Raw genomic sequence first — 26,255 nt, forward strand, 5'->3', positions numbered from 1 at the left:
CCAACACCTCCTCCTACCACCCCCTTGATCATGACCCCACCCCCAAGCACCAAACCATCATCTCCAATACCATCCATGACCTCATCACCTCAGGGGACCTCCTACCCACTGCCTCCAACCTTATTATTCCCCAACCCCACATGGCCAGTTTTATCTCCTTCCCAAAATCCACGAACCCGCCTGTCCTGGTCGACCCATTGTCCCCGCCTGCTCCTGCCCCACCGAACTCATCTCCACCTATCTGGGCTCCATTTTCTCCCCTTTGGTCCAGGAACTCCCTTCCTACATCCGTGACACCACCTACGCCCTCGACCTCCTCCGGAGCTTCCAATTCCCTGGCCCCCAACACCTCATTTTCACCATGGACGTCCAGTCCCTACACACCTGCATTCCGCATGCAGATGGCCTCAAGGCCCTCCACTTCTTCCTGTCCCGCAGGCCCGACCAGTCCCCCTCCATGGACACCCTCATCCGCCTAGCCGGACTCGTCCTCACCCTCAACAACTTCTCTTTCGATTCCTCCCACTTCCTACAGACAAAGGGGGTGGCCATGGGTACCCGCATGGGCCCAAGCTATGCCTGCCTCTTTGTACGTTACGTGGAACAGTCCCTCTTCCGCACCTACACAGGCCCCAAACTCCACCTCTTCCTCCGTTACATTGATGACTGTACCGGTGCTGCCTCTTGCTCCCCAGAGGTGCTCGAACAGTTCATCCACTTCACCAACACCTTCCACCACAACCTCAAGTTCACCTGGGCCATCTCCAACACATCCCTCACCTTCCTGGACCTCTCAGTCTCCATCTCAGGTAACCAGCTAGAAACTGATGTCCATTTCAAGCCCACCGACTCCCACAGCTACCTAGAATACACCTCCTCCCACCCACCCTCCTGCAAAAATTCCATCCCCTATTCCCAATTCCTCCACCTCTGCCGCATCTGCTCCCAGGATGAGGCATTCCACTCCCGCACATCCCAGATGTCCACGTTCTTCAAGGACCACAACTTTACCCCCGCAGTGGTTGAGAACGCCCTTGACCAAGTCTCCTGCATTTCCGCAACACATCCCTCACACCCCGCCCCCGCCACAACCGCCCCAAGAGAATCCCCGTCGTTCTCACACACGCCCCCACCAACCTCCGGATACACTGCATCATCCTCCGACACTTCCGCTGTCTACAATCCAACCCCACCACCAAAGACATTTTCGCATCCCCACCCTTGTCTGCCTTCCGGAGAGATCACCCTTGCCGTGACTCCCTTGTTCGCTCCACACTCCCCTCCAACCACACCACACCTGGCACCTTCCCCTGCAACCGCAGGAAATGCTACACTTGCCCCCACACCTCCTGCCTCACCCCTATCCAAGGCCCCAAGATGACTTTCCATATTAAGCAGAGGTTCACCTGCACATCTGCCAATGTGGTATACTGTATCCACTGTACGCGGTGTGGCTTCCTCTGCATTGGGGAAACCAAGCGGAGGCTTGGGGACCGCTTTGCAGAACACCTCCACTCGGTTCACAATAAATAACTGCACCTCCCAGTCGCGAACCATTTTAACTCCCCCTCCCATTCTTTAGATGACATGTCCATCATGGGCCTCCTGCAATGCCACAATGATGCCACCCGAAGGTTGCAGGAACAGCAACTCATATTCTGCTTGGGAACCCTGCAGCCCAATGGTATTAAAATGTGGACTTCACCAGCTTCAAAATCTCCCCTTCCCACACAGCATCCCAAAACCAGCCCAGTTCTTCCCCTCCCCCCACTGCATCACACAACCAGCCCAGCTCATCCCCTCCCCCCACTGCATCCCAAACCAGCCCAGCCTGTCTTGCCCCCCTAACCTGTTCTTCCTCTCACCCATCCCTTCCTCCCACCTCAAGCCGCACCTCCATTTCCTACCTACTAACCTCATCCCACCTCCTTGGCCTGTCCGTCTTCCCTGGACTGACATATCCCCTCCCTACCTCCCCACCTATACTCTCCTCTCTACCTATCTTCTTTTCTCTTCATCTTTGGTCCACCTCCCCCTCTCTCCCTATTTATTCCAGAACCCTCTCCCCATACCCCTCTCTGATGAAGGGTCTAGGCCCGAAACGTCAGCTTTTGTGCTCCTGAGATGCTGCTTGGCCTGCTGTGTTCATCCAGCTTCACACTTTATTATCTCGGATTCTCCAGCATCTGCAGTTTCCATTATCTCAAATACAATGTGTATTTTTCGACTATTTAAAAGTTTAATGATTAGACCATGGATTTTTCACTTAATCTATACAATACAAACAGGATAAACTTTCAGTGAAAATTGGAACTGCAGATGCTGGAGAATCCAAGATAACAAAGTGTGATGGAGAGAGAAACAGATAGGTGGAGAGGATAGTATAGGTCAGGAGGTAGGGAGGAGATAGGTCAGTCCAGGGAAGACGGACGGTCAAGGAGGTGGGATGAGGTGGTAGGTAGGAAATGGAGGTGTGGCTTGAGGTGGGAGGAAGGGATGGGTGAGAGGAAGAACAGGTTAGGGAAGTGGAGACAGGCTGGGCTGATTTTAGGATGCAGTGGGGGGAAGGGATGAGCTGGGCTGGTTGTGTGATGCAGTGGGGGGAGGGGAGATTTTGAAGCTGGTGAAGTCCACGTTGATACCAGTGGGCTGCAGCGTTCCCAAGCGGAATATGAGTTGCTGTTCCTGCAACCTTCGGGTGGCATCATTGTGGCACTGCAGGAGGCCCATGATGGAAATGTCGTCTGAAGAATGGGAGGGGGAGTTAAAATGGTTTGTGACTGGGAGGTGCAGTTGTTTGTTGCGAACCGAGCGGAGGTGTTCTGCAAAGCGGTCCCCAAGCCTCTGCTTGGTTTCCCCAATGTAGAGGAAGCCACACCGGGTACAGTGGATACAGTATACCACATTGGCAGATGTGCAGGTGAACATCTGCTTAATATGGAAGGATAAACATTCACACATTTTGTATGTATAATACCTTGAGTAGCGCCAAGTTGTTCTGTTCTGTGTTTTTGTTGTACGCAGGATGTTGTTCTGCAAAGATCACTTTAAGTGTTTGTGCTTTCTTTTTGTCTTTCAAGGAGTGGGTCCCAAGAACAGCCGAGGTTTTTCTCTTTTGAAAAAAACAACTTTATAACAAGTTAAATTACTGTACTGTACTGAAATTTTGAGATTAAAATATCATGACTTGCATTTTGAACATGCATTTTCCTAGACCTTGCTATGAAAATCTTAGAAAATGTCTGCAATGAGAAATTTGATTTTAAGTTGTCATTGGAAAAATATGAAAACTGTTCTGAGGAAGGGTTACTGGACCCGAAACATCAACTCTGTGTTTTCCTTCACAGACGCTGAACTTAACCTATTAAGTTAACCCATTCAATGTCTCCAAAGCAATCCAGTAATTGCCATTCCTCCATTCTGTCATTTTATTTGTCACAAGTGACTATGGGATTTCCTTTTGAAATCATTGATTGTCCCGAGTTTGGCCAGCTTTGTGGGCTGTGACTACTAAACCTATATTGATAGCTGCTTAAAAGAAATCCTTCCATACATCTTCTCTTACCCTAAATCTTATATCAGTGTGTCCTAATGCTTAAACAATCAGCTAATGTAAACAGCTTTTCCTTGACTAATTTACTTAAACCTATCATAATCTTGCGTAGATCATCTATGGAATTTCTGTGACTCAGTAAGTTGCACCCTGCCTCTAAGCCATCAAACCCCACTCCAGGCCTGGGTCAGGTTTCATGATGCAATTCAGTAAGTTTACTAATACCTCTTCATAATAACGGGGAAAATCAGTGTGCTTGAAAGTACAAACCAAACACATCATTGGAAATAAAATTTTCAAATGCTTGGGACATACAGTAGGATCATACATCCTTCACAGTCATTGCTAGTTTTGTTGCGTACATTGAGAGTATAACGCACTGCCTTGCACAAAACCCGCTTAATAAAAAGACACTACAATTCCTAATATTCTTGTGGCATATGTTATTATCTTTATGATTATGTTTAACTGCGCTAACTTACCCTGAAATGTATTTGATTTTCTAATGTATACAACAATAAATGGATTTGGGTGGAGGAACCTCAGATTATATCTGGCATAATTCTCCAGGCGCTGTTAGACAAGAGATTTATAATTCTAGATCCAAAATCAGATCCCGAAGATGTAAAGGTGCCAAATTTTAAAGTATAATGCTGAAAATTATTTTAAAAACAAATCTAATAAAAGCTGTGTAGAATACACAAAATTTTGGATTTTCTTAATTTAACTTTAACAATGCATCACTTTGTAAAGGACTTCTCAAAGGATTCAGAGACAAAGCAGATATTAGAGATCGTAGTTCACAAAGGGAATTGGTTTGGGTGAAGTAATTCAGCCAGATACTCATTTTATGACTATGGTTTCTGACTCGATGATTTCAGAAGAATAAGGTATTGATCATCACCAAAAATTTCAATACTTACAATGCACAGTTTGCTGAAGTCAAGACCCATTGGGCATGGATTAAGGTTCCTCCACAAACATGTTCATCTGCACATTGGATGGATGCCATGAAAGAACGAGAACCAGGTTTAACATCATGCCCCCCAATAATTTTTACACAGACACCTACAATTAAAAAAAAACCCATTGTCATTACAAATATTAATGAAGTTAAAACTATTATTTGCACTTAAGTACGAAGGAATCTATTGTCAAGTATTCTTACAACCATGATTTGCTAAGGCATTGATTATTGATGCAATAAAGACTACTTGAAACATTTTGCTCATTTTAAGAAACTGTGAGCAATCAGCTATGCTTTATAGTAGTTTGGGAGGATGTGGTATTAGCAAGTTAGATTGAAGTATAGAAGTTATATTCACAACATGATGAGACCTTTTTCTTAATATCCTTGTTGAAACTTATTGCTGAAACCACAAAGTTCCAAATTGCACACATGTTATGAGAAGAATCTAGTTATTTGTAGAAATGCTCAGTCACAGACATAATTAAATTACAATTAAAATGGAAAGAACTGTGATGCTGGATATCAGAAATGAAAACAGAAATTGCTAGAAAAGCTCGGCAGGTCTGTCAGCACCTGTGGAGAGAAATCAAAGGTGACAATTTGGATCCAGGGACCCTTCCTCAGGATGGTTCAATGGAAAATTCACTAATTCTCAACTTAGACCAGATAATTCCACTGAATGTCAATGTTTTTGTTTTTAAAACATTTGTTTTCAAATGAAGTATACATTTAATGCAGGTTAACAAATGGCAGACAAAGCTGCAGAGGCAAAGATGCCACATTTTTTATTTTGGTGCTGACTTAAGGGGCTTAAGTGTGGATGAGGCCTTGAGGCCATTTAAGGACCTGTTCGGCCTTGAGGTACACAGGTTGAGTAATGAGATCAGGCCTCGATGTAGGCAAGTGAGATTATCAGGTTTTCTTAATTACAACTTTGCTTACAAAAGCATAGGAGAGGCCATCTTTGAGGATCCTGACACACTCAGGTCCCAGATCCATTTGGTTTTGAAGTCATCGTGACATAGTCTCTTACCCATGTGTTGACAAGCTAATACTGGAGCAAATGTACGACTAACCTTTTACTCCACAGGACAGAGGTAAAACGTTGATGGGTTTTTGGCCCAACAACAATTAGGTGAGAAGGGGTGAACTGGCTCTCCTGTGGTCAACCTTCTCAGTTTGTCACAATGAAGGTTTGGGTTTTGCAAGAAGCTATATACCACACTGCAATAAAAAAATGTAGCTAAATACTTTTTGCTGTATATCAATCAACAAGTTTTGCTTGAGTTCAAAAATGAGCAAATTTACTAATCATTAAACACAAACCAAATCATTTTTTAGAAATGATGTCAGCATATGGCTTTCATGCAGTCACTTGCGCGCACGTGCGCGTGCGCACACACACACACACACACACACACACACACACACACACACACACACACACACACACACACACACACACACACACACACACACACAGTATATAGTTAAAGGGGTAAACTGTCCAATAGAAAGGAAGGTAAAATAATATCATGTGTTTGGTGTCCTTTTTTTGACTGTGAGGTGTAAAAGTATTAACTTGAGCCTGATATTTATTGCTTGTTCCTTGATTGCAGTCAATTGTAGCAAATATGCAGTTATTAAAAGCTCTCAGCTCTTTGATAAATTTTGACTGTCGCTGTTTCTGTAGAAATCAATTGTCAACTCTAGAGAGAGAAAATATAGCTAGTAGCTTCTCTTCAGTTATCTACAAAAATGCAGATGGAGCATGTTTGGAGATACTGGATGAAATCTTGCCGGGCAAATTTGGGTGAGATCGTATGTGATGGGCAATGAGGAATTACCCTGTGTTGAGAATAAAGAATCCAATTTTCTTTCTGAATGTTGACTGGTGAGTCAAGATTCGTGATAGAGATTGGCAAAAAACCCTGATTGCATTCATAAGCATGCAATAACACCTGATTATTAGCTAATCTTGCCTCAGTTATATGCAAATTTGCATCCGCCCACCCACCAGATAGAAACTAGGCAGTGACAATTCCGAGATGACAATCAGAATGGTTAGTGGTAACTCTAGTTCACCACGTGGTCCCTGACCCTCCATCCTGGACATCAGTCAGCAATATCTGAGGGCATGCTCCATGGGCTGCAACCATATGCTCCATGGGCTTTGGCATTTGACGTGTCCCATCGTCAACACATGTACATGGTACATCTCTGATTCACTGGCACCCCCATGCTGCACTTTGAAGTGCTCTGGCATCCTTTCATTGAAAAGCTGCTGCAAGAATGCTTTGCACGCTGGGACAGGCGCCCAGGTCATGGATTAGGCCTGGCTGCATTATCAAGGCTAAGATAACAAAGTGTGGAGCTGGATGAACACAGCAGGCCAAGCGGCATCTCAGGAGCACAAAAGCTGACATTTTGGGCCTAAACCCTTCGTCAGAAAAGGGAGATGGGGAGAGGGATCTGAAATAAATAGGGAGAGAGGGGGAGGCGGATTGAAGATGGATAGAGGAGAAGATAGGTGGAGAGGAGAGTATAGGTGGGGAGGTGGGGAGGTGGGGAGGGGATAGATCAGTCCAAGGAGGACGGACAGGTCAAGGAGGCGGGATGAGGTTAGTAGGTAGGAAATGGAGGTGCGGCTTGGGGTGGGAGGAGGGGATAGCTGAGAGGAAGAACAGGTTAGGGAGGCGGGGACGAGTTGGGTTGGTTTTGGGATGCAGTGGGGGGAGGGGCCCCAAGGCTGCTTGCTTTATCTCTGACTGACTTTGTTTCTACTTTGACACTCACAGCATTTCTGCTTTGGCTTTTTGTACTTTGCCCCCTCAGCCAGACCTTAAAAGTTCACAGTACCTATAGCTTTTAGCATGGGCACAAAATCAGACAGCTTGTTACCGTTGTCAGCATTCATCAGTGAAAGGTTTTGGCATCGTTCTGTACCATATCAAACTTAAAACTGACACCTGGGTATACAGCAGATACACTGTATGTGTAGCAACTAATGTCTAAGGGGAGTATTCATCAGTTAAATCAGGCAGGAGACAACTTTCTGTGGCTCCTAGCATGCTAAGTCAAGGGCATTATCTGCAATCAATTTAGAGTTATGGACCATCAGTGGGCTTCTTGGGGTGGCGGGAAGTGAATCACAGTCAATCTTACAGCTCCAATTTGACCGGTCTGTGGAGTGTAGTAATTTGGTCATGGAACAGCCTATCGATCAGCTCAGGGTCTAGCTAGTCATCGTTGGTGGCTGTTTGTCTGAATAGGTCAGGGACTCATTGGGGCGAGTTCAATGGGAGTTAGCGCTGGGGAAGTCAGTTCTGGAAAGTGGAGGCAGGAGGCTGGTCACAATCAATAGTTGTGAAGGGGGGAAAGCCAATAAATAACGGGAGGGAAGGCAATAGTGTAGTGGATGACATGGGATACTGAAGGAGGGAGTGTGTTGATCGTCACCACCAGGGAATGAGTGAAGCACAATGGTTGTCCTGACGAAAGGATAGGGCCAGGGATTAGCAGAAATGTTGAGGGTTGAAGATGTAAGTGAAAATGTTGTGTTGGAGTGTGTGGAGGCTCAGTACTGTTGGGTTCGACAGAAAGTGTCAGGAAGAAAGGAACACGGAGCTTCAGGAGTCCCTTTGATCCCAAGGCTGAGCCTGAGACTCACTGAGAAAAGCATAAGGTGTGTTACTTGCAACCTCATGTCAACTGTAAATGCTCAATGGAAATAGAAAATGGCTGCCAACTATCTGCAGTTAGAGGAGTCAATTTTTATTTTCCCTATCAGAGCACACAGGCTCTACTCATGAGTGATGAGGCCCTTCAAAATGCAATTGCATTAATCAAGCACTTTTACAATCCAGGTTGAAGACATTCAGTAAACACAGCACCCTACCTGTGAGCTGCATTCACTGTTCAACTGTATGGGATACAAATTCTGCTCACAATCAATCTTGACCATGCCATTAGTCATTATAGATTGCCCATGATCCTCACTGTGAAGCAGCAATGATCACAGGTGACCTTAAATGTCTCCTCTGCAGGACAAGAGAGCAAAGTCTCATAGGCTGCATGGAGGCAGAGAACTGATTCCATCTCACCTTGAGCTGTACATATTTTCCATTATGCTTTTACATTTGGGTGGAAGGGCAAGGTCTCAGACTTCATGAAGCAATTACAATATCCTCCTGTCTCATTGCAGCATGAGATATGCTGCATTCATTGGCCCTTAGGTTCAAGTTTCATGTAACAGCATGCCCCAGGTCAGGGTCCTCGTATCCCACTAGACGGAAGACTATGTTCAGCTGCTGCAGCAGGATCTACTACATGAAGGAGTGGGTAGCCCTTCTATCCCAGTGGCCGTCAAGGTGACAGTGGCACTTCTTTTATGCAATTGGCTGTTTCCAGGGATCCACAAGTGAAAACTGTGTGGGATCTCTCTGAGCAAGAGTAATTTAACCTGAAACAGTAACTCTGGTTTCTTTCCACAGATGCTGCCAGACCTGCTGAGCACAGTGCTGCAGACCAGGCAGTAGACTTCACCAACACCGCTTGCTCTCCCCAGGTGCAGTGTACTATAGGCTGTACATACCATTCATCAAGAGGGACATATATAATGTAGCTGAATTCCTCCACCGAAAAGGGTTCCGTTCCAAAATGTACATGCCTCCTGTAATCATCCATGCCACATTTTGGAGGTCGCTACCAGGCTGCCTAGATCTGCCTTGAAATATGTATCATTCAGCACTCTTACGTTCCTGGTTCATTTTAAAAGCTGATGCCTTTCAGGGATTGTTACCAGGAGATAAGGTAAATCATCACAATCTATGTTTAATTTGGCTATTTATTGAAAAATCTCACAGACAATCAAGTACTGAAACAATGATTTTAAAATTTATTGCACGTAACAACCAAAATAAGCCGCCTCAAGTAAGCAAGTTAAGCCTCGCCAATTAATGGTCGAATTTGGCGACCATTTGAACCAACAGTCTATCTCTCTGATAGAGTCACAGAGTCATACAACATGGAAACAGGCTCTTTGGTCCAGGGTTTGATCTTTGTGCAGTTTTGTTCTTCAAAGTTCTGCTGCTGAAGAATTCTCGTATTGGATTCTTATACAGTTTTTCATCCTTCAGGACTATGGTGTGACATTATTGAAGATCTTTTGCATCTGACATCCAAAATATGAATTACTCTTCTGGAGCCCTTGAGTCTGCAGCTTGCTGGATATCGGAAGGATATCAGAAGTAACTTCTCTGTTCCTTGTTACATTTATCTTTAACTGTCTTTTTGTAGGCACAGCTTTCCTGAGATTAGATCCTTAAAGTCTTCAGCAGGACTGTTGTTTCTCCTATTGGCATGAGGCAGCCTGTTATCAAACTGATATCAAAATATCATTGTTCATGTAGCCTCACCTCCTTCTTTTCCCAGGCTTGGCTTACTGCTTTCAATCCCTTATGTATTTAACAATTTATTCCGGGAAGAATTATTACTGACCCCTTTGTGTGTGACAATTTATCTTGGTTGATTCTTTCAAACCATGAAGTTATCAGACTTTGGAAGTGTATATTATCACAAAGGTAACCATGGCAGATGACTCTATTACCCAGCCCCTGGCTGAGGCTCTCTAGTGTTACATTACAGTTCATTCTTTGACAAGGCCTGTTGTAGAGCCGATAATAGGCCAGCTGAAGATGAGGTTTTTATGTTTGGTTCAGGCTGGGGATTATTATTATTATTATTATTATTATTATTGGTATTATTATTATCACACTCCAGACAGAATGCTGTATAACCTTGATATGTTGTGTTGTGCACAATTGGAGCAGGCAGAAAGGGATGTGATAGCTGCTGAATATCTGGGAGACTGGCAGCAGTCTTCCAAGGAGGAAAATGAGGACATTGTGCAGGAGGAATACCACCTTCAGCATGATGGAACACTATCGTATCAAATGCAACTGCTAGGCAGAACTTAGAGATAATGGAAACCTCAGATGTTGGAGAATTTGAAATAACAAAGTGTGGAGATGGATGAACACAGCAGGCCAAGCAGCATCCTAGGAGCACAAAAGCCGACGTTTCGGGCCTAGACCCTTCATCATAAATAATGCAGGTCTCGGCCTGAAACGTCAGCTTTTATGCTCCAAGATGCTGCTTGGCCTGCTGTGTTCATCCAGCTCTACACTTTGATAGCTAGACAGAACTTGTCCAGTTCCAGTAAATATAAGCTGAGTGCTGACTGTAAATTTGTTGGTGCTCAAGAGGGATGTAGTCCTCAAGTGTTCCCATATGTAGAATTAGGCAGCAGAGATTTACAAAGGTTTTATTGTAAATCAGTAGTTTAACATGAGCATAAGTTTTCACATTTCTCTTCTGGGCCATTTTCCTGTTCAGAAGCCAATTCCACCCCAGGAAGAACCCTGCTCTTTTCTTAAAGTAAAACCGTCCACCAGAGGCACCATACTTGGTCAAGAATCAGAAAGGGGAAATAAAACTAAGGCAGTTAAATCAAAATGTCATAGGAATGGTCAATAACAGACTGTAGTTCCTGCAGTGCTTGCTCAGCCTGACAAGCTTCAAGGTACCAGAAGACACCACATGCTTACTCTCCTGAGGACAACATTAACAAGAAAGATTAACAGGCAGCTGGAATTACAACTCCCTCTATGGCTCACTGTCTGGATCTATTGATGGCTACTTCATCCAGACCCACAAGAAGGTCCTCCAAAAGAATCCAATTTCTTTTAAAATAAATAAACGCACAACCAAATTTATAAAACACCAGACTATGCAGTTACAACACTGCCCACCAACAGGAGTACAACAATAACAAGAAGCGAGAATACACATGCTGGATCACATTAGCAGATAAGACTAGAGATCTTATAGATGATAAGGCTTAAGGCACTGTATTTGAATGCACACAGTATTTAAAACAAAACAGATGAACTAAGAGTATAATTTCAACAGAATGGTGGCCTTGCCCCAGCTGCGTCTTCAGGGTATTCCATCATACCTTAATTAGCTTTCCCTGAGTCCAGGAACCATTAACTGAACTGAGGTGAGCTTTTTCAGAGATGTTAGGAACTGCAGATGCTGGACAATCTGAGATAACTTCCCTGAAATACTTTCTGAAGAAGGGTCTAGGCCCAAAACGTCAGCCTTCCTGCTCCTCTGATGCTGTGTGTCTTGCTGTGTTCATCCAGCTGTACACCTTGTTATCTGAGGTGAACTTTGTCTTAATTTTACTTTGTATTAATTATTACGTATGACTTCTGTCATTGATGTAGGTACCACGGTGGGACGATTTATTAAACTTTACAATGTATTTTCATGCAAATGTACACATGATAGTAAGTGTTCATTCTATTCTGAGTGCCATCTAGTGTCTATTACTGAGACATAGCTGCAAGACGACTTAGATTATGACTTGAATATTAAAGCAAATGCAACATTTAGGAAGGGGAGGAAGCCAGGGAGAGTGCAGGAGTGGCTCTGTTCATTAAAAATGACTTAAATTCTGGATCCAAGATATAGAAGTAGTCTGAGTAGAGATGAGGAATGATAATGACAAATATGACTTGTGGGAATTGTGTACAGGCTCCCCAACAGTAAACGTACGGTAGGACAGTGTGTCAAGGAAAAATAATGATACCTTACCAAAAGGGTACAGCGATTATCACTAAATTCAAGACTGCAGCAGAGTAGCAGCACACCTCGCATTTACCAAGATTAAATTCCATCTGCTATTGTTCTGCCCAGTTTAACCAGCTGATCATCATCAGACTGTAGATTGAGACTATCCTCCACACCATCAATAACATCACCAATTTTTATATCATCTAAAAAGTTACTACTTGTAGCTTTTACATTCATACCAAGCTGCTAATATACATAATTAACAACATGGGTCCCAGCACTGATTCCTGTGGTGCATGACCGGAAACAGGCTTTCAATTATAAAAACAACCCCCCACCATCACTCATTGCCTCCTATGTGTAAGCCTATTTTGGATCCGGTTTGCCAGCTTGCTTGGATCCCATGGGTTTTACCTTTTGGACCAGCCTCCCATACCGGACCTTGCCAAAAGTTCATGTAAACTTCATCAACTGCACTTCCCACATTAATATATTTAGTCACCTTTTCAAAAAAAACTCAATTAAATTATACAGACATGATCTCCCTCTAACAAATCCACGCTGACTATCCCTGATCAATTCCTGACTTTCCAAGTGCTGCCTCTCCCTCAGAATGCTTTCCAATAATTTCACTCCCACCGATGTTAGACTAACTGGTCTGCAATTACATGACCTATTCCTGCTGCCTTTCTTGAACAAGTGAACCACCTTTTCTAAACTCCTGTCATCTGACACTTCACCTGCGGCCAGTAAGTATTAAACATATACCCTACAGGGCCCCAGCAGTTTCCTCTTTTACCTCCCATAAGCCTGTGATATATCTCATTAGGCCCTGGAATTAATGCACATTTATGCCTGTTAGGCTTCCAATGCCTCTTCATTAACATTAACATTTTCTGCAACCTCAGCATCCCAACTGAAATCCCCAGCTACAATGTCTTTCTCCAAAGTGAATACAGATGAGAGTATTTACTTAAGACCTCGCTCACATCCTCTGGCTCCATGCATAGGTTACCTTTTTGGTCTCTAATAGGTCTTACTCTTTCCATGGTAGTACTCTTATTGTTCTCCTTGTCTCCGTTTTAAAAGGGCAACCCTTATTCTGAGATTATGCCTCTGGTCTTGGACTCTCTCACAAGAGGAAGCAACCTTTCTACCTTGCCATATCCTCTAAGAATCTTGAATGGTTCAATAAGGTGCCTCTTATTCTTTTTTATTCCAACAAATACAGGCCCAATCTACTCAATCTCTCCTCATAAGGCCATACTTCCATACCTGATGTCAGCCTAGTGAACCCGCTCTGAAATGCCTCCAATACCAATGTATCTTTCCTTAGGTAAAGGTCCCTAAACTGTTCACAGTATTCCTACTGATGTCTGACTAATGTCTTGTATAATTTCCGCAAAATCTCCCTACTTTTTATATGTCATTCCCTTTTTATATTCCACTCCCTTTCTTTACTCGTGAGATGTGGGCACGACTGGCTGGGTCAGTTTTTATTACCCGTCCCGAGTTGCCCTTGAGAAGGTGGTGGTGAGCTGCCTTCTTGAACACTGCAGTCCTTGTGCTATAGGTTGACCCACAACATTTGGAAAGGAATCTCAAAATTTTTATCCAGAGACACTGAAGGGATGACAATATATCTCCAAGTCAGGATTGTGAGTGGTTTGGAAGGGAACCTGCAGATGGTGGCGTCTGCATGTATCTGCTGCTCTTTTCCTTCTAAATGATTGTCATCATAAGTTTGGAAGGATCTTTGGTATCTGCATTGGACACCAGTGTTGTCTTAAAAATGTTTTAAAATAACAGAAAGTTGTTTTAGAGAGTCCTTACACAAATTGAACACTTTTTAAAAGCAAAAGTGTGGAAGTGTATGTGCAATCTATAGTTTAAACATTAACAGGCTACAAAATTTCGAGTTTGGATTTATTTCTCTTCATATAACCTTTCAAACTCCATGGCATACTTTTCCATGGACTGGTTGTTCATCTTATTGATTTATTTACGATTGACAACATCTCATAGGCTTCCAACAAGTCATCCTTTTGTAAACTTTGTCCAAAACTCATTTTAGAATCAACAATCTCTGCTCAGTAACCAGAGCAGTCATATCCTGTTCTGAAGATATGTTAACATTTTTTCCTTCCTGTTAAAGATAAAGTGAAAGCCATTTCTTGCTTAGTCCTTATTTTAGCAAGAATCTAATCATTACTCTTTGACAATTAATAGCATTACCATGACTGGACCCCCCACTATCAACATCTAGGGGATTACCATTGACCAGAAACTGAACTGAACTAATCATATGAGTGATAATGGGAACTGCAGATGCTAGAGAATCCAAGATAACAAAGTGTGAAGCTGGATGAACGCAGCAGGCCCAGCAGCATCTCAGGAGCACAAAAGCTGACGTTTCGGGCCGAGACCCTACATCAGAGAAGGGGATGGGGTGAGGGTTCTGGAATAAATAGGGAGAGAGGGGGAGGTGGACCGAAGATGGAGAGAAAAGAAGATAGATGGAGAGGAGGGTATAGGTGGGGTGTAGGGAGGGGATAGGTCAGTCCACGGAAGACGGACAGGTCAAGGAGGTGGGATGAGGTTAGTAGGTAGGAGATGGAGGTGCAGCTTGGGGTGGGAGGAAGGGATGGATGAGAGGAAGAACAGGTTAGGGAGGCAGAGACAGGCTGGACTGGTTTTGGGATGCAAAGGGTGGATGGGAAGAGCTGAGCTGGTTGTGTGGTGCAGTGGGGGGAGGGGATGAGCTGGGCTGGTTTTGGGATGCAGTGGGGGGAGGGGAGATTTTGAAGCTGGTGAAGTCCACATTGATACCATTAGGCTGCAGGGTTCCCAAGCGGAATATGAGTTGCTGTTCCTGCAACCTTCGGGTGGCATCATTGTGGCACTGCAGGAGGCCCATGATGGACATGTCATCTAAAGAATGGGAGGGGGAATGGAAATGGTTCGCGACTGGGAGGTGCAGTTGTTTATTGTGAACCGAGCGGAGGTGTTCTGCAACGCGGTCCCCAAGCCTCCTCTTGGTTTCCCCAATGTAGAGGAAGCCACACTGGGTACAGTGGATGCAGTATACCACATTGGCAGATGTGCAGGTGAATCTCTGCTTAAAATGGAAAGTCATCTTGGGGCCTGGGAGAGGGGTGAGGGAGGAGGTGTGGGGGTAAGTGTAGCATTTCCTGCGGTTGCAGGGGAAGGTGCCGGGTGTGGTGGGATGGGAGCGCAGTGTGGAGCGAACAAGGGAGTCACGGAGAGAGTGGTCTCTCCGGAAAGCAGACAAGGGTGGGGATGGAAAAATGTCTTGGGTGGTGGGGTCGGATTGTAGATGGCGGAAGTGTCGGAGGATGATGCATTGTATCCGGAGATTGGTGGGGTGGTGTGTGAGAACGAGGGGGATTCTCTTGGGGTGGTTGTGACGGGGGCGGGGTGTAATGGATGTGTTGCGGGAAATGCGGGAGACGCGCTCAAGGGCGTTCTCGATCACTGTGGGGGATAGTTGTGGTACTTAAAGAACTTCCACCCCAACCTTCAGTTCACCTGGGCCATCTCCAACACATCCCTCACCTTCCTGGACCTCTCAGTCTCCATCTCAGGCAATCAGCTTTTAACTGATGTCCATTTCAAGCCCACTGACTCCCACAGCTACCTAGAATACACCTCCTCCCACCCACCCTCCTGCAAAAATTCCATCCCCTATTCCCAATTCCTCCGCCTCCGCCACATCTGCTCCCAGGATGAAGCATTCCACTCCAGCACATCCCAGATGTCCAAGTTCTTCAAGGACCGCAACTTTCCCCCCACCGTGGTCGAGAATGCCCTTGACCGCGTCTCCTGCATTTCCCGCAACACATCCCTCACACCCCGCCCCCGCCACAACTGCCCAAAGAGGATCCCCCTCGTTCTCACACACCACCCCACCAATCTCCGGATACAATGCATCATCCTCCGACACTTCCGCCATCTACAATCCGACCCCACCACCCAAGACATTTTTCCATCCCCACCCTTGTCTGCTTTCCGGAGAGACCACTCTCTCCGTGACTCCCTTGTTCGCTCCACACTGCCCTCCCACCCCACCACACCCGGCACCTTCCCCTGCAACTGCAGGAAATGCTACACTTGCCCCCACACAGGCTCCCTCACCCCTATCCCAGGCCCCAAGATGACTTTCCATATTAAGCAGAGGTTCACCTGCACATCTTCCAATGTGGTATACTGTATCCCTTGTACCCGGTGTGGCTTCCTCTACTTTGGGTAAATCAAGCGGAGGCTTGGGGACCGCTTTGCAGAACACCTCCGCTCGGTTCGCAATAAACAACTGCACCTCCCAGTCGCGAACCATTTCCATTTCCCCTCCCATTCTTTAGAAGACATGTCCATCATGGGCCTCCTGCAGTGCCACAATGATGCCACCCGAAGGTTGCAGGAACAGCAACTCATATTCCGCTTGGGAACCCTGCAGCCTAATGGTATCAATGTCGACTTCACCAGCTTCAAAATCTCCCCTTCCACCACCGCATCCCAAAACCAGCCCAGTTTGCCCCCTCCCCCCACTGTACCACACAACCGGCCCAGCTCTTCCCCTCCACCCACTGCATCCCAAAACCAGCCCAGCCTGTCTCTGCCTCCCTAACCTGTTCTTCCTCTCACCCATCCCTTCCTCTCACCCCAAGCTGCACCTCCATCTCCTACCTACTAACCTCATCCCACCTCCTTGACCTGTCTGTCTTCCCTGGAATGACCTATCCCCTCCCTACCTCCCCACCTATACTCTCCTCTCCACCTATCTTCTTTTCTCTCCATTTTCGGTCCGCCTCCCCCTCTCTCCCTATTTATTCCAGAACCCTCACCCCATCCCCCTCTCTGATGAAGGGTCTCGGCCCGAAACGTCAGCTTTTGTGCTGCTGAGATGCTGCTGGGCCTGCTGTGTTCATCCAGCTTCACACTTTGTTATCTTGAACTAATCATATAGCTGCAGTGGCTGCAAGAGCAGATCAGAGGTTAGGAATACTGCAGGAAACAACTCATCTCCTGATTCCCCAAATTCTGTCCACTGACAAGGCACAAGTCAGGAGTGCGATGCCATACTCCACGCTTGCTTGAATGGGGGCACCTCCAACGGCACTCACGAAGTTTTATCTCATACAGGACAAAGTAACTACTTGATAGGCACCACATCGGTAAACATTCATTCCTTCCATCACTGGTGCTCAGTAACAGCAAATGCACCATATGCAAGATGCGCTGCATAAATTCATTAATGTTCCACATGGACTGCAGCAATTCACAAAGGCAGATCAACACCACCTTCTAAGACCAACTTGGGTCAGCCAATGGTGATTACATCACATGAACAAAACAAATAAAACTATTTTTCAGCTGGTAGGGTTTCACCTCAGAGTATTAGTTGGCTGGAGATAGCATTTCTGTCCCTGAACACATGCCCCCATCCACTCCCAACTTTTCCACCTGAGGCTCATCTGCCGGCATCTCTGCCAACACTGTCTCTGGTTTCTTCCTCCTATGCGGCCACTTAACGGTCTCAAATAAGGTGACAGCAGGTGGAGATGCCTTTAGGCCTCACTCGCCCTCCTGTAAAATCTCAGACAGATCAGCATTGAACAGGAGCTGGTGGCATTCTGCGAAACGAAAATTAGCTGCTGTTTTTCCAACATTATAGAACTGAATATTCTACAAGAAAAGTACAGAATTGGTTATAAAGCATTTTGAAACATTCATTTGCCGTGAGAAGTGTCACCTAACTACAAATCTTTCTTTTTTTGCCTGGAGGAGGCTCAAGCCATTTCAATACTAAACCTTATGTTGATTCCACTGCCAGACTGCAGGGGGGAATTCACAAACTAGACACACATTCCAATGATCCTGTGAGGTTTGAAAACAATCAAATGCCACAACTTGTAGGTGTAGAGCTAGATGAACACAGCAGGCCAAGCAGCATCAGAGGAGCAGGAAGGCTGACGTTTCGGGCCTAGACCCTTCTTCAGAAAATTAGCTGCTGTTTTTCCAACATTTTCAAACTGAATATTCTACAAGAAAAGTACATAATTGGGTATAAAACATTTTGAAACATTCATTTGCCATGAGAAGTATCACCTAACTACAATTTTTGTTTTGGCTGGAGAAGGCATAAGCTTTTTCAATAGCAAACCTTAAAGCTACTTTTCTGAAGAAGGGTCTCGGCCCAAAACGTCAGCCTTCCTCCTCCTCTGATGCTGCTTGGCCTGCTGTGTTCATCCAGCTCCACACCTTGTTATCTCAGATTCTCCAGCATCTGCAGGTCCTACTGTCTCAGAAACTCCCACAACATGTTGAGTGGGAGCCGGAACCTGGTGAGGACGTCCATCCTGCAAAGGCTAATGATGGTATTGAATGGCATGGATATTTTCAGTGGTCCTCCTAGGTGCATCAATAAAAAGGCAAATATTCATGAATGCCTTCTGGCTGGCTATTTAAAAATTGTAGGCTAGATTCTTCTTTACCCTGTTTGTTCACTTAAACAGATTTTTTTCTGCAGAAGTTACAGGGGTTAAAAAGGGAGAAACTGCAACTTGGACAATCTGTTGAGCTGCTGCCTCAGTAATGCTGGTACATGGTCGGCTCTTGGAAAGACTTTGTGTAAAATAGCAAAGGCATCAATCAGTCCAGGAATGTATCAACAGGAGCAGTACTCTGATTTTAAGGATGTTACCTTCCCAATGCCTCAGCCAACATTGCATCCAGTGTTTCTGATGGTGACATCTCCGAGCCTTTCTCAATGGCACCTTTTAATAATTAAACCACAGCATAGACAACATTCAGCAGGTGTTTTTAAATGTTTTTATTGTGCATTAATCAGCACAACTCATCATAAACAAAGTTTTAACAGTTCAGCTTCAATTTTCCTGCAAATTTAAAACTCTGAATAACAATCAACGTTGTTATTTTTCTGTAAAGAAAAGTTTTTGTAACAGTTTAAAACGATAAGAGAATTTAGGTGACTCAATAAGCAAACAGAACTAGACATAGGTTTTTAGCAAATTGTCAAGTTTCACTATGTGTATTAAGTAAACATAGAACATTACATGGAACATTACAGCACAGTACAGGTCCTTTGGCCCTCGATGTTGTGCCGATCTGCCATACTGATCTGAAGCCCATCTAACCTACACTATTCCATGTGCGTCCATATGCTTATCCAATGACGACTTAAATGTACTTAAAGTTGGCGAATCTACTACCGTTGCAGGCAAAGCGTTCCATTCCCTTACTACTCTCTGAGTAAAGAAACCACCTCTGATATCCGTCCTATATCTTTCACCCCTCAATTTAAAGCTATGCCCCCTCGTGTTGGCCGTCACCATCCTAGGAAAAAGGCTCTCCCTATCCACCCTATCTAACCCTCTGATTATTTTCTATGTCTCAATTAAGTCACCTCTCAACCTTCTTCTCTCTAAAGAAAACAGCCTCAAGTCCCTCAGCCTTTCCTCGTAAGACCTTCCCTCCACACCAGACAACATCCTAGTAAATCTCCTCTGCACCCTTTCCAAAGCTTCCACATCCTTCTCATAATACAGTGACCAGAACTGTATGCAATACTCCAAGTGCAGCCGCACCAGAGTTTTGTACAGCTTCACCATAACCTCTTGGTTCCGGAACTCGATCCCTCTATTAATAAAAGCATTAACACTGTATGCCTTCTTAACAACCCTGTCAACCTGGGTGGCAACTTTCAAGGATCTGTGTACATGGACACCGAGATCTCTCTGCTCATCTACACTACTAAGAATCTTACCATTAGCCCAGTACTTTGCCTTCCGGTTACTCCTACCAAAGTGCATCACCTCACACTTGTCTGCATTAAACTCCATTTGCCACCTCTCAGCCCAGCTCTGCAGCTTATCTATGTCTCTCTGCAACCTACAGCATCCTTCGTCACTATCCACAACTCCACCAACCTTAGTGTCATCTGCAAATTTACGAACCCATCCTTCTACGCCCTCATCCAGGTCATTTATAAAAATAACAAACAGTAGCGGACCCAACACCGACCCTTGCAGTACACCACTAGTAACTGGTCTCCAGGATGAATATTTCCCATCAACTACCACCCTCTGTCTTCTTTCAGCAAGCCAATTTCCGTTCCAAACTGCTATATCTCCCACAATCCCATTCCTCTGCATTTTGTACAACAGCCTATTGTGGGGAACCTTATTGAAAGCCTTGCTGAAATCCATATACACCACAACAACCAGTTTACTCTCATCTACCCGTTTGGTCACCTTCTCAAAGAACTCAATAAGTTTTGTGAGGCACGACCTTCCCTTCACAAAACCGTGCTGCCTATCCCTAATCAATTTATTCTTTTCTAGATGGTTATAAATCCTATCCCTTATAACCTTTTCCAACACTTTACCAACAACTGAGTTAGGCTCACTGGTCTATAATTACCAGGGTTGTCTCTACTCCCCTTCTTGAACAGGGGAACCACATTTGCTATCCTCCAATTGTCTGGCACTATTCCTGTAGACAATGATGGGTTAAAGATCAATGCCAAAGGCTCAGAAATCTCATCCCTGGCTTCCCAGAGGATCCTAGGATAAATCCCATCCGGCCCAGTGGACTTATCTATCTTCACCCTCTGTAGGATTTCTAATACCTCTTCCTTGTGAATTTCAATCCCACCTAGTCTAGTAGCCTGTATCTCAGTATTCTCCTCGACAACATTGTTGTTTTCTAGAGTGAATACTGTTGAAAAATATTCATTTAGTGCTTCCCCTATCTCCTCTGACTCCACACACAACTTACCACTACTATCCTTGGCTGGCTCTAATCTTACTTTTGTCATTCTTTTATTCCTTTAATACCTATAGAAAGCCTTAGGGTTTAGTCTGATCCTATCTGCCAACAACTTCTCATGTCTCCTCCTGGCTCTTCTAAGCTCTCTCTTTAGGTCTTTCCTGGCTACCTCGTAGCCCTCAAGCAGCCTAACTGAGCCTTCACATCTCATCCTAACATAAGCCTTCTTCTTCCTCTTGACCAGAGATTCCACCTCCTTCGTAAACCACCACAAATTCAAATATTAATGAATGCTTCTAAGTTGACAAAAATCATCCTGCAGCTTGATAAAAATATCTAATAATGAATGGGTTTTCTACAAGAATGGCATAAATATGAAATCCATTCTTCTTGTTCTGTCATCAAGATTATGGCAAGATTTTCCCTTTCCTGGCCACACATGCAAATCTGACCAGTGGCACAATTGTGAGTGATGCAATCTGACATGCATCAGTGACGGTTTGTGTTGAGTACTGATAGCTAAAACCTCACATCGTCTCTGCCTTTTGGCAATAATAGCTCATTAAACCACACCACTGATTGTATCTGGTGTTCATCTCCAGAGGAAATAGAATCAAAAATGTCTAATGATATGTCTCCAAGGATCAAATGAAAATAATATTCATGCAGAGAAAAGAATTGTCAAGTAGAAAGATAATAACGTATAAAATGTGACTAAAAAGTGATCAAAAATTATGTGACAAGAACTTTCAAAAGCACAAGCAAATGTCGGATCTGAGGATATTGAGTAGCTTTTTTGCATGAATGATTAAAAGTAAGCATTTGATTTTGTTCAAGTTTTAAGTGACCAAACTATTTCAGTAACATATGCTTCATGGATATTTAGACGAACCCAAATGCAAGCAAACTGCATCAAGATAGCGACTAACAAATGTGCAGCCATTTCCATTAGATTTCTTCAAGGGTTTCATTAAAATTTACAACTCCAATTGTTTTCTTCACCCAGCTTAGATATTTTTCTGTTAGCCGAGTGTAAATGCCAGGGTGTCTTGCAATTGCGCAATTGGATCCAGCTGAAGCAATTCCAACAATGTCTTCCTTCCGGCTCAGGGTCTTTATTTTGCACATTAATGGGCCTCCTGCATCACCCTGTGAGAAAAGAATAAAAAAATGCTATGTTTAATATACTTTCCAAGAAGTATTTACAAACCCACAAAACGTGCTGAAATTAATAATGAAGTTTGGATTGCCTTCTATTTTTATGAAATTACTTACTTAGAAGTGCAGGGGAATTTACAACATGTGGGCAAAACCATTGCACCAATTTAACCACATTGGTGTTTATTCTCCAAATGGGCAAATTGCTCTATAATTGTTGTACGCTTTGTTTGCATTGACATCACAAATGGTATCAGCCGCTACCCAGAATATTGATATGTTGCTGATCCTGTGGAACTGGCTAGGGATCTGGGACATAAAAATTGGAAGGGAAATGAATACATTTCCAATTACAGAAATAAACAAAATAATCCATGATATCAAACAAAGAGCATGGGGGTTACCCCTGGTGCTCTGACCATTATCGGTCCTTCAAACAACGTCATGGAACTTTGGGGCTGAAGCTAATGTTCTTTTGGCTAAGTATCAGTTTCATTTAGTTTCACGGTGCATTTCTCTCCATGAGGACCTAATGGGTTTTCTCACCATATCTTAGTAAATGCGTCAGTATGTACTTTCCCTGTCCCTATTGAGCTGATCTCATCCAATTCTAACCCCATGCTGCCACCCTCCATATCCACAGCTCCCCACTTCTGGGATATACTGGAGTGCACTGTCATCCCTAGCACCAGTGCCATCTTTCAAATGTCTCTGACATCCATGTCAAGAATTCTCAGTGTTTGGTTTGCTCAAGCCAGGCGTTATGATAGGAAGTTATGTATTAATACAGGGAGATCTGCATTTAATAAGTCATTAACAAGCAATAATCCCTGTTCATAAACAACTCACTGCTGTCTTATGAGAAACTTGACTCGATTCCCAGAACATACTTAAAAGATGCAAAAATGTATTCCCAGCAATGAGATTGGCTTTGCTGGATTTCTCACAAGGTTTTGCTACATTTCTTGCCATATCACTCAGCTCCTCATAAGATTCCACTCATATTGCCTTGAGATCTTGCTTTGAACACATTAATTGTTGCATTTCTAACATTAAACATGTAACTATACTTCAAAATACTTCCTTGTGATGGACTTTACCATTTATTGAGGGTGTGAAAGATGGTACATAAATGCAAGGTTTTATTGCTCATATACAGTCTCCACCACAGTGATTAAACATTATTGCAGCCTAGTGCAGAGTACATTATCTGTTTATAAGAATCCTTCAAGTAACACTGTGTAACTTACCAGGCAGGAATCTTTTCTGCCTTTTTTGTCACCTGCACAAATCATGTTGTCTGTTATAACTGGGCTCCCATTGTAATATTGTTTACTATTGCAGGTTTTCCGGTCAATCACTGATATGGTTGCCTCTTTCAAAGTGTTAGACTGTTTTTTATCCCTGGGCCTGGTTTGTCCCCATCCAATAATTCTGCACTTTACTCCAGCTTTAACGTCCTTTGTTGAAGTTGGCAACTTCAAGATTTCTACACCCTTCTTCTTAACATCTGCAGCTTGTGCTAACTGTAACAATAAGAAAGAAAACATTACTGTCTCTTGCTTCTCTGAGTCACTACAGACAATCACATAAAATGTAAGTATAAATTGTTTTGCCAGTTATTTTGCTCATGTACAATGTGTAAAAGATGCACAGTCCAGACAGGAAGCATTGCTGCTTGTATGTAGCTCCACAATGTACTTCCAATATTTTAGAAATGAGTAAATGTAATTTTGGATTTGTGAACCTCAATGGTAAATTGTAAATGAAGTATCATTGCTGGGAGCATTGTCTAGTAAGATGTAAAAATGCAATATGATTTACAAAATTAAAAAATGGACATAATTATAACAAAACCTAGGTTTTCCACCATATGTCAGTCAGATTTCAATAGGAGAATCTGGCAAATATCCCATCCCAAATGAAAGAACTAAAGAACTGCCAATGCAGAAAATCAGAAGCAAAAATAAAATTGCTGAAAAATTGCAGCACATCCATTGGGTCCAATAACCATCCTTCAGAGTTCTGAAACATTAACTCTGCTTTCTCTCCACTCATGCTGCCACACCTGCTGAGCTTTCTCCCAAGAATTTTTGGTTCTGTTTCTAAAATCCTACCCCTTTCTTTTTTAGTCAGCAAGGTTTCCAGACCCTACACATTGAAGAAATTTACAATTAACTTATTGAACAACAGTTACCTCCAAAAGCATGATGTCATTTTCTATTTTGTGCTTGAATTCAGGGTGTGGGAAAATATTTTTAACAGAAATGGTTTGTTCAATATTATCCGTCTTTTGGAGTGAACGAGCTCCAAGAACAACTGTGGCTTTCTTTTTCTTGATCAATCTGTAGGTGAAACATTACTTGGTGAATCAACAACTTGTACAGTATTTAAATTGCAGCCTCAATGTAGAAAAATGCCAGCATTGTTTTAGTTTCTACTCTTTAATGGGATTTGCCATTATTGGCTGGACGAGCATTGGATACCCATTCCTACCTGCTTTTGAACTGAGCGGGCTGGTTGGCCAAATCAAGGGCCAATTAATAGACAAACATATTGCTGTGTGCCTGGAGTCACATGCGGGTCAGACCAGACGAAGATTACGCATTTCCTCCCCAAAGCATAATTATGAACTGATTTTCATAGCAGTCGATGAAAGTTGTTGCGATTCTCATTGCTGAGAATTTAAAATTGAATTTAAATTCCGTTAGCTGCCATGGTTGGATTTGAACACATGGGCCTCTGGATTACTAAACCACTGACATTACCACTGCACCTGCTTTCTCTTCTGTACGTTAGTACTCATTCAACTGCCAATTTAACTTCAGCTACATCCTCCAATCTTGTTTTGTTGGGGTTAACCTAAATCTTTTGAACAGGAACAGAAATGCCTGTCATCTCTTTGCTGTGGAATTTCATACAAAGGCAACATCTCTTTTTTCTTCTGTTTCCTGCTGCACAGTCCCTGGCCTATCGGTACTATGGTCTGGATCATATACCTTCAAAATACAGTCATTCCCCATAATCCACTTTGAATACTCCTGAATAGCCACCTATCTACTACGCTGAACTAGAATCATAGAATCCCTTCAATGTGGAAGCAGGCCATTTGGTCCATCGTGTCCACACTGGTCCTCTGAAGAACATCCCATCTTGACCCACTCCCCTACACTAACCCTGTAAACCTGCATTTCCCATGGGTAGACCACCTAACCTGTGCATCCCTGGACACTATGGGCAATTTAACATGGCCAATCCACCTAACATTCAAACATACAGTCATAGAGATGTAGAGCATGGGAACAGACTCTTTGGTCCAGCTCGCCCATGTTGACCAGATATCCTAAATTAATCCAGACCTACTTGCCAGCATTTGGCCCATATCCTTTAAACTCTTCCTATTCATGTACCCATCCAGATGCCTTTTAAATGTTGTAATTGTACCAGCCTCAACCACTTCCTCTGACAGCTCATTCCATACACACACTACCTTCTGTGTGAAAATGTTGCCCCTTAGGTCCCTTTTAAATCTTTCTCCTCTCACCTTAAACCTAAGCCCTGTAGTTTTGAACTCCCCACACCCTGGGGAAAAGACCTTGGCTATTCACTCAATCCATGCCCGTCATGATTTTATGAACCTCTATAAGGTCACCCGTCAGCCTCTGACGCTCCAGGGAAAGTAACCCCAACCTATTCAGACTATCTCTGCAGCTCAAAGACTCCAATCCTGGCAAATTCCTTGTAAATCTTTTCTGAACTTTTTCACGTTTCACAACATCATTCCCATAACAGGGAGGCCAGAATTGAATGCAGTATTCCAAAAGTGGCCTAACCAATGTGCTATACTGCCTCAACGTGACCATCCAACTTTTACACTCAATGCACTGACCAATAAAGGCAAATGTACCAAATGCCTTCTTCACTATCCTGTCTCCCTGAGACACCACTTTCAAGGAACAATGAACCTGTGCTCCAATGTCTCTTTATTCAGCAACACTCTCCAGGTCCTTATCAATAAGTATGTAAGTCCTGCCTTAATTTGCCCTAGAAAAATGTAGCACCCCACATCTTCGCTCATCCTGTTAAGTGGACACTCCTAGAACTTCCAAACTTTAGCAATGTCTA

The 26,255-nt window shown here is 43.7% G+C and overlaps 1 protein-coding gene across 1 annotated transcript in view; it reads right to left on the minus strand.

Moving 5' to 3' along the window:
• Window positions 1-26,255, minus strand: part of LOC125456124 (serine protease 53-like) — a 39,515-nt gene that overhangs the window by 7,642 nt on the left and 5,618 nt on the right. The window contains exons 3-8 of the mRNA XM_048538888.2: window positions 24,328-24,475; window positions 23,381-23,656; window positions 21,924-22,121; window positions 4,722-4,794; window positions 4,477-4,621; window positions 2,978-3,128 (exon numbers count right to left, since the gene is read on the minus strand). Coding sequence (XP_048394845.2) covers window positions 2,978-3,128; window positions 4,477-4,621; window positions 4,722-4,794; window positions 21,924-22,121; window positions 23,381-23,656; window positions 24,328-24,475 — 991 coding nt within the window. The remainder of the gene's footprint in view (window positions 1-2,977; window positions 3,129-4,476; window positions 4,622-4,721; window positions 4,795-21,923; window positions 22,122-23,380; window positions 23,657-24,327; window positions 24,476-26,255) is intronic.

This window comes from Stegostoma tigrinum, chromosome 1 (assembly GCF_030684315.1).
Source record: "Stegostoma tigrinum isolate sSteTig4 chromosome 1, sSteTig4.hap1, whole genome shotgun sequence".
In the NCBI taxonomy this organism is placed as follows: Eukaryota; Metazoa; Chordata; class Chondrichthyes; order Orectolobiformes; family Stegostomatidae; genus Stegostoma; species Stegostoma tigrinum.